Here is a 9580-nt window from a genome sequence, read left to right on the forward strand (position 1 = left end):
ACCGGGGGAGTGTAGTACATCGGTTGGCCAGGCCAGTACCCATACGGCGGAGGTGGGAGCTGGTACGGATACTGACCGGGATACATCACCGGCTGTTGTTGATGCGGCTGACCGGGTGTTGGGTATCTCGGTTGAATGTAGTTCACCGGCTGTTGGGCAGCCGGGTATGTGTTGGATGGATGTGGTGGTGACAGATTAAGGTTTAAGTCCACCGTCTGACCTTGCTGTTGGGTAGCGTGGTGATCGGATGAACTTGCTGCATCCACCTGATCGTCGGTGAAATTGTTGTATGCCCACGAATATATTGTTGCAAAGGAACCGAGTGCTCGTCAAGACGTTGCTTTCTTGCACGATTCCCCACGGACGGCGACAAAATGATACTGCTAATTCTACGTAAGCAATAATAAAACGAACCCGAGACCAATTAAAGCAAGTAAATATCTTTATTGATCACGGTAGAGGCCCTAAGTACAATCTACTTGGTTGCTCTGAGTGCCGGCTGACTGCGGTCGGGGTTCTCTAATAACAACCTATCGATCGTCCAAAAGTCCTCTACACTGTAGCTACTGTGGGTATTTATAGCCGCTGCGCCGGAGACACAAATCCGGTCGTTCGGCATGCTCTCCACGTAGCCACCACGTGTCATCCTCCCGGGTGCCCTATCTGTCGCCACTATTGTGTGTTTCAATGGAAACGGTTTGCACGTTGTCAAGCTTATTTGTTGTAACTGCGAGTTCAGCTTCAAGTTTGTTGATTCGGCTTTCTTGATCTTGAATCGCCTTGATTTGTCGCAAGTGACGTTCATTGTGAATCTTTTCAGCTGCTTCACGCTCCTTCTTCATGAGCTGAATGACTTCAAGTAAGCCTTTCATCACTTCTCCTTTCAAGATTCTTTCTGCTTTGTCAATCTGGGTCTTCAAAATATTTTGATGCTCCATTAACTCCTTCAGATTGACTCGTACATCCGTGTGTTGTTGATCTAGCTTTTGGTTTTGTTCAACCAATTTTTCTCCAATAGTTTGACAAACAACATCACTGGATTCGGCCACTTTGGCAAATAAGGATGAAAATATGTCATCTTCTTGTTCATTCATCTGCACAAAGTTTTGAGGGGATCCGAATGGACTTTTATTCGGATCTGTGAGAATAACTGTGTCAATAAGTTGCATCCCTTCTTCTTCAGGTGATTCGACTTCTTGATTGAGATCACCAATTTCTTCTTCTAAAACCTCTGTTCTCGTGTAGTTCTCTGTAAATAAATCTTCATTTTCTAGAACAGGGTCCATGGTAGGCATGGTAGACTCGGTATGGTGTACCGGCAATACACTGGATAAATCCTCTGTGATTTGTTGTCTATTCTTAGTAGCAACTTCTACTGCAACTTCCACTGGTATATCTCTTCTTCTTTCTTCTGACACTTGTTCTCTTACTTCTTCTCGTACTAACACTTCTCTTAATTCTTTTCTTCTTTTATCCCTTTTGTAGCCATAAAATATATTTTTTTTATTTAAAAATTCCTTTTTATTTTATTTTTATTCATATAATTTTTTATGTCTTTTTGGCTACGAAACTTTTGATCTTTTTATATACGTAGGGATTTTTCATTTTGCAGGAGAGAGAGAGACAGAGAGAAAATAGAGATAGACAAAAGCACAAAATAACCATAATTTTATTTATCTCCTTCTTACAGAGAAGGAGAGAGAGAGAGAGAGATAGCATACCATTTCTTCAACAGGCAGAGAAACCCGTACTCATGCAGTCTTCTGAGTCATAGCCTCCTGGTGGTGAAGGAGCATATCCCGGTCCTGAGTCACCACTTGACTCACTTTCCTCGAACATCGACCCGTTTGAGCTTGAAGATGAATAGGTTTGATTAAAAAACCTAGTAAAGTCCACTCGAGGACGGATGAACGGGTTGAGTGGCATCGGCTGAGGAGGCGGTGGAGGAGCAGGGATTTCTTGTGGCAGAGGTGCAAGAACTGGCAGACTTGGTGGAAAGTTCGGGAGAGGCTCTGGTGGAGGTGGAGGTTGATAGAGCCCATCAAAACCGAAACCGGGAGGAGGTAGAACCAGTCCAAAAGTCAGTTGTTTTAAATACTGAAGATATTCTGAATTGCTCATATTCAGAATTTCAGCATACATATCAGGTTGAACAACTGGAGAGAATTTCATGAATGGAGGCTCAGACCCTTCCACTCGGTCTTGTTCTGCCAATGGTTTCTTGGCACCATCATCTTCTTCATAGATAAAGCCCGGTTCACGCGGTGGTGATTCTGCTACAGCTTGAATTTTTTGGTGACTCATTTTCTTGCTCCCTTTCATCAGATATTAACACCAGAGGGTTGCTTGGTGTTTCTCTTGCCATTTTTCGTCTGTCCGTGCGTGTTGCCCTTCGGGGTTGTTTGAGAACTTTCTCCTAGGTTCTCTGATTTTGCTTCCTTATCTCGTTTTCTTGAGACTCGCTGGACACCATCTTGCACCTGCAAAAATTCAAACAACAAAATCTTCCACAACAGGTATGTCTCGGCTGTCTCCCAATATATAGGGCGATCGGGAAGACTTATCGGTTCACTTGCCGATGGAGAGTAAATATTGTTTGCCGTCGTTTAGAGTTTACGGGATGTGACGGATAGCGGCAAGGCTTCTCATTGGCTGAGATGGAGGTGGATGGGAAGAGATTTGATGGGCAACGGTTTAGAGGGAAGAGTTTAATGAGGGGTTTAATTGCTATGTGGGAGTCGATTGAGATTATTTAGCTGAGAGGAGGTATGGGCATGCCGATTTGAGAGAGAAAATGAATCAGTTTGGAAAGATTTGATCTAGGAGAGGATTATGGGGGGAGGTTTAGGTTGGGTGGAGGTTTAGAAAGGGTAGGAGTTTATGGGTGGAGGTTTGATGCCCAATTAAGCTCTAATTTTCCTCCTTTGTCTCCTGATTTCCTTCTCAAAATCGTGTACCACAAACATAATATCACTCAAACATCTCGTTAGTAGCAAAAATTATTCCTCAAATAATTAATCACACATACCAAAATGTTAAACACATATACACGGCATTCCTAATTAAAATACATATAATTTGGAAATTAACACAATTAACACACATATTCCTAATTTATAATTAGAAACAACTTTATATAAAACATATTAATCAGATTCCAAAATATTTTAGAAACTAACAAAAATACTAATTTCTAGATTTCTAAAACATTTTATAGCAATTTATATCACATATACTGCATATATACGAAACACACATACAAATAACATATTAAATCACATTTTGCACATAGCACATATATATTATCTAATAAACATGGTAAATCATTTTTAGAGCAAATTGTTCATGCAAACAAGTTAGTTAATTTACAGAAACATGAACACATACTCAAAAACTGATTAACACATTAAAACATGCAATTTTATACAAATTATCAAATAAATCACGAATTGCACATTGTATCAAATTAATTTGCATGGCATATGATTTCACATTAAATAACACATGCAAATACACAAATAGATTCCTAACACATGTTGCAATTTTATCACATAAAAATTTCGAATAAAAACATGCATAGAAACACATAAAACAATTTATCCACGTAAAACAGTTAATTTTGAGCACAAGTATCAATTTAAATAGAGAGATTAAGTTCAGTGATACTTAGCTCATTTCGATCATTCCCAACTCGTGCCTTAAGGTAGAAAATCTCGTTTCGCATAAAGGCTTCGTGAGAATATCAGCAACTTGGTTTTCCGTAGGGATATATTCGATCTTCAGATTTTTCTTTTCAACGTGATCCCTTATAAAATGATGTCGAATGTCGATATGTTTGGTTCTTGAGTGAAGCACCGGATTGTGAGTGATAGCGATTGCACTAGTATTATCACAATAAATACTAACGTCATCACAATTAACTCCGTAATCCTTCAATTGTTGCTTCATCCACAAAATTTGCGCACAACAACTTCCTGCAGCAATATATTCGGCCTCGGCGGTACTAGTTGCGATGGAATTTTGCTTTTTGCTGAACCAAGAAACAAGCCTTCCCCCCAAGAACTGGCATGTCCCGGAAGTGCTTTTTCTGTCTATTTTGCAACCTGCAAAATCCGCATCTGAAAAACCTGTTAGAGTAAAATCTGTACCTTTTGGATACCACAATCCAACATTGATTGTGCCTTTCAGATATCGTATGATCTTCTTTGTTGCAGTGAGGTGGCTTTCTTTTGGATTTGCTTGGAATCTTGCACACACGCCCACAGCATAAGAAATGTCCGGCCTGCTTGCAGTAAGATATAGAAGTGAACCAATCATTCCTCTATATTTTGTTTGATCGACATCCTTTCCATCTTCATCTTTGTCTAGCCTTATTGATGTGCTCATTGGAATTTTGATCGATGATTTTCCATCAAGGCCAAACTTCTTTATCAAGTCGCGGGTGTACTTTGCTTGATTGATGAATACTCCTTCTTTCAGTTGTTTGACTTGTAAGCCCAAGAAGTAATTCAATTCACCCATCATGCTCATTTCGAATTTATTCTGCATAAGCTTTGAAAATTTCTCACACAAAGAATTGTTAGTGCTTCCAAAAATAATATCATCAACATATATTTGCACTAATAAAATATGATCACCATCTTGAATTCTAAATAGAGTTTTGTCAACAAGGCCTTTGGTGAATCCACAGCTTATCAAGAACATTGACAAAGTATCATACCAAGCTCTAGGTGCTTGTTTCAACCCATACAATACCTTTTTAAGTTTGTAGACTTTATCACCTTCGCCTTTTACCTCAAAACCTGGGGGTTGTTCGACATAAACTTCTTCTTCGAGTAGACCATTCAAGAATGCACTTTTCACGTCCATTTGATAAACGGTGAAATCTTTGTGTGCGGCGTAGGCTAGGAAAATTCTGATTGCTTCAAGTCGGGCCACCGGTGCAAAGGTTTCATCAAAATCTATTCCTTCTTCTTGAGAGTATCCTTTTGCAACGAGCCTTGCTTTATTCCTAACAATCACGCCTTCTTCGTTTGCTTTGTTCCGGAAGACCCATTTGGTTCCTACAACGTTGTGGTTCGGCGGTCTTGGAACAAGTTCCCAAACATCATTTCTTTTGAATTGATTGAGCTCCTCTTGCATAGCATTTATCCAATCCGGATCATTGAGAGCTTCGTCAATTTCTTTTGGTTCAATCTGAGATAGATAACACGTGAACAATGCTTCCATGGTAGATGATCTTGTTTTCACGCCTTCATGAATATTCCCAATAATTAATTCTGAAGGGTGATTTTTGAGCCATCTTAAATCTGGTTGAAATGGGTGCTTGGTACTGGGTGGATCCATTTGTTTTGAATTTGCAGTGTTGGTTCGAATTTCATCAATTAAATTGTCTTGAAATTGATTACCAACATCACATGCAATTTGATCATTAATTGGATCACCAACTTGTACTGCATTTCCATTCCCACGTGAGGCATCACTCCCAAAATTATTATTTAAAGAATTTCCAACTTCTTCTGGGTGAGGGATGGGATTTTCTAGAGAATTAATTTCCAACTCATCCATTCCCTGCAAAACATCATCTTCACACGTATCATTAGTTTCACAAAAATCAATATGACACTTGTTACCATTTTGTGCAATTTCTTCGTCCAGTGCATCATTCTTGATCTGTGATTTTTCATCAAATACCACGTGTATGGATTCTTCAACCACCATTGATCTTTTATTCAGAACTCTGTATGCCTTGCTGGTAGCTGAATATCCTAGAAAAATTCCTTCATCTGTACGCTCATCAAAAGCTTTTAGATGCAATTTATCATTAATATGAATAAAACATTTGCATCCAAAAATATGAAAATAACCAATATTTGGTTTTCTCCCTTTATATAGCTCGTATGGCGTCTTCTTGTACTGCTTATGGATCATGCTTCGATTTTGTGTGTAACAAGCAGTGTTGATAGCTTCCGCCCAATAGCGTTTCGGGAGACCGGCAGCACTAATCATCACTCGTGCGGCTTCTTTGAGCGTCTGGTTTCTTCTTTCGGCAACACCGTTTTGTTGCGGTGTTCTTGCGGCAGATAATTGATGAGAAATTCCATGTGAATTGCAAAAAGCTTGTATAACTCCATTCACGAACTCGGTTCCGCGATCCGTTCGTATTTTTGATATTTGCAATTCTTTCTCATTTTGTAGTTGCTTCAACAGCTTCGGTAGAACTTGCTCAACTTCATTTTTCTTCTTGAGAAACACGGTCCAAGTGTACCTGGAAAAATCATCAACAACAACGAGAGTATATTTCTTACCACTTACACTTATTGGATCAACTGGTCCAAATAAGTCCATATGTAGTAAGCTTAGCGGTCTTGACGTTGACTCGTGTGTCTTTGATTTGAATGATGATTTGATTTGCTTTCCGCGTTGGCATGCATCACACACTTGGTCCTTCTTGAAGATAATATCTGGCAAGCCTTCTACTAGATTCTTCTTTGCAAGCTGATTGATAGTCTTGAAGTTTAAGTGGTTGAGCTTTCTGTGCCATTCCCAATTAGCTTCATTCGAATTTCTGGCCATTAAGCACACTGAATCTTTGCTTGTGCTCCAATCCACAATATACATGTTCTTTCGCCGTTTTCCAGATAAAATAATCTCATTTGTGAGCTCATTTTTGATTAGGCAATTATCTTTAGAAAATTCTACAAGATAGCCTTTATCACAAAATTGACTAGTGCTCAACAAATTAAATTTTAATCCTTCAACGAAAGAAACATCTTCAATCTTCAAACCATTTTTCTTGATCGTGCCAACTCCTTTTGTAATTCCATAATTTTGATTTCCTCCGAATATAACTTTTGGTCCATCGATTTCTTTGAAATTAACTAGATATGATTTATTTCTAGTCATGTGGCGTGAGCAACCACTATCGATGTACCAAACATCCTGCAAAAAAGATTAATTAATTTTAGGTACCCATACTTGCTTGGGTCCTTTACTGTTAGTGATTTTTGGTAACCAAACCCACCTTGATCATTTTGAATTAAGATGAGGCGATTTGTAACCATTTGAGACACGATAATCATAACTCACTTTAGAAAATATTTTTGGCGCCGGGTTTTGAAAATTATTTTTATATTTTGGCACCTGGGAAGAGAATGGTTGTTTTGATCTATAAAAAGTATTACATCTATTGCACAACCAATCTTTTTGAGTTGGATGAAATTTCCCAACTTTATTTCTAGAAAAGCTTCCCTCTTTTCTATGAAATCTTTTTGCACTTGACTCTTTGGCATATCTTTGCTTGTAGAATTTTTGTTGCTTTGCCGTAATATAAACTTGTTTCGGCCTTTCAACATTCAACTTTGCGTTTGATTGATAGCCAAGTCCTTGTCTCATCGTGCTATTCTGACTTTTAACAAATTTTACCACTTGAACTTTATTATTTAAAGTAGTAGTAGAATTAGTCAGATTTTGAGGGGTTTGAGAACATGTGGAGTCATAACCGATTCCGGTTCTATCTCCTGATGGCTTTTGCATGCTCACCATTTTATCTATAATTTTAGATGAATTAGTGAACGTAGCAATAGTAGCTCTAAGATTATGTTCTCTAACCTCTCTTGCTTTACACTCTTCTTGAAGATGAATATTTTCATTCTTCAATTTACTCACTTCAAGTAAAGCATCTTGCAATTTTTTATTCATTTCTTCTTTTTCAAGAATTAGAATATTATTGCGCTCCTTGAGTTGAGGATGAGTGAGCATAATCTCTTGACATTCTCGCATTAGATTGTCAATAGATTCACGAGAAAAAGAGGAATTAACAGAATTGAAAGAATTAGAGTTTACCTCTTCTTCCTCTGCTTCAAGAGCCATAAGACAATCTTTACTTGTACTCAACTCATTTGACTTGCATATTAGCGCCGTATCATCATCCGAATATGAGCTTTCATCGCTTGATGATGAATCCTCCGAATCATCATTTTCGTTTGGTTCGTTGCCAACGAGAGCTTTTCTTTTGTCGCGCTTGAACCTTTTGCTTTCGGATTTGTTCGGCGTAGATTCAACATTTTTGCCTTGATACTTGCTAACGATCGGATACGGACAATTTATTTTAAAATGTCCGGGTTTGCGGCAATTGTAGCACAAATCCTTATTTTCTTCGACTTTTTCTTCTTGTGTTATGCGAGAGATGATTTTCCACGAGCAGAATTTTTGTTGTCTCCTTTTCGCATAAACCTTCTAAACTTTTTGACAAAAAGAGAAAATTGTTCGTCAGTCATAAAATCAACATTATTTTTCTACTGACCTGGAGGTTGACGGTTGTTCGGCCATTAGAGCAGCATTTCGAGCTTCATGAACATCATCATCTTTGGCCTTCATTTCGAACTCATATGCTTTTAGATCACTAAATAATTTGTCTGTTGACAACATTCTTAGATCTCGGTGATCGCGCATAGCCGTAACCTTCATATCCCATGCAGATGGTAAGCCTCGTAGGATTTTGAGATTAATTTCTTTTTGGCTAATAATTTTTGCCAAGATCACCAATCTCTCAAAGAACTTTGATCATTCGAGCTTCCATGTCTGCAACACTTTCATTTGAGAGCATTTTGAAATCTTCGAACTTCTTCATGGCGATTGTGAGCTTATTGTCTTTTTCTTGTTCATCTCCTTCGCCAATCTTGATGAGAGTTTCCCATATTTCTTTGGCAGTGGCACACTTTCGGATCTTCGGAAATATTGTATCATCAACGGCTTTGAATAGAATATCCTTGGCAATATTGTCAAGATTATTCCGCGTTCTATCGTCCGATGTCCATTCCGGTTTTGGCTTTTGTACGTACTGTGGAGCATCCGGGGATATAACAAACGCCGTATTGACTTTTAATATTTCTATAGGGCCAGTGGAAATAACTTCCCACATTTCATCGTGTAAAGCCGATAAGTGTACCTGCATACGAACTTTCCAATCATCAAATTTATCAAGAGAGAATAATAGATTTTGAGCTAAATCTTTCTTCATCATCATCACGAGAGATATGAAAGATTAATCCAATTCACACACTTTGTAGAATGGATCAGCCTAGCAGTCAAAAACAGTTAACCCAGTTGGGCAACGTGTTTAAATACCAAAGATTGGTATAAACTGACTCAAATAGGCTACAGGCTCTGATACCAATTGTTGGTCCCAAAAGAGGTAAGGTGAAAGTCTAGAGGGGGGGGGGGGGGGGGGGGGTGAATAGACTTTCAAACTTTTTCGCACAGCACAACAATTGCTAAGACAGAGATAAACCAAAACTCTTAACTAGATTGTTAGAGTATGGTGCACAGCGGAAATAAATAAACATAAAGTGTGTGTGAGATTGTGTGAGCAGTATATCTTCGTGAGAGCGAATATGTAAAGAGCGGTATGTAAAGAAAGCAGTAAAGAACACAAGACAATTATAGTGGTTCGCGAGGTGGTGTAATCCTCCTACTCCACTTGCTCTTTTCTCCAAGAGCCAATTCACTATATCTACCACTCCTTGGTTCCAAGATACAATGAATTTCCGTGATCTAGTGCTTTGATCACAAAGCCCGC

At 38.6% G+C, this 9580-nt stretch overlaps 1 protein-coding gene across 1 annotated transcript in view; it reads right to left on the reverse strand.

Moving 5' to 3' along the window:
* Positions 1-2416: 2416 nt before the first annotated feature.
* Positions 2417-9580, reverse strand: part of LOC109163774 (uncharacterized mitochondrial protein AtMg00810-like) — a 24058-nt gene continuing 16894 nt past the window's right edge. Inside the window, exon 3 of the mRNA XM_019312479.1 lies at positions 2417-2480. Within this exon, the coding sequence (XP_019168024.1) occupies positions 2417-2480 (64 nt within the window). The remainder of the gene's footprint in view (positions 2481-9580) is intronic.

Source organism: Ipomoea nil, unplaced genomic scaffold (genome assembly GCF_001879475.1).
Source record: "Ipomoea nil cultivar Tokyo-kokei standard unplaced genomic scaffold, Asagao_1.1 scaffold3043, whole genome shotgun sequence".
Classification (NCBI taxonomy): Eukaryota; Viridiplantae; Streptophyta; class Magnoliopsida; order Solanales; family Convolvulaceae; genus Ipomoea; species Ipomoea nil.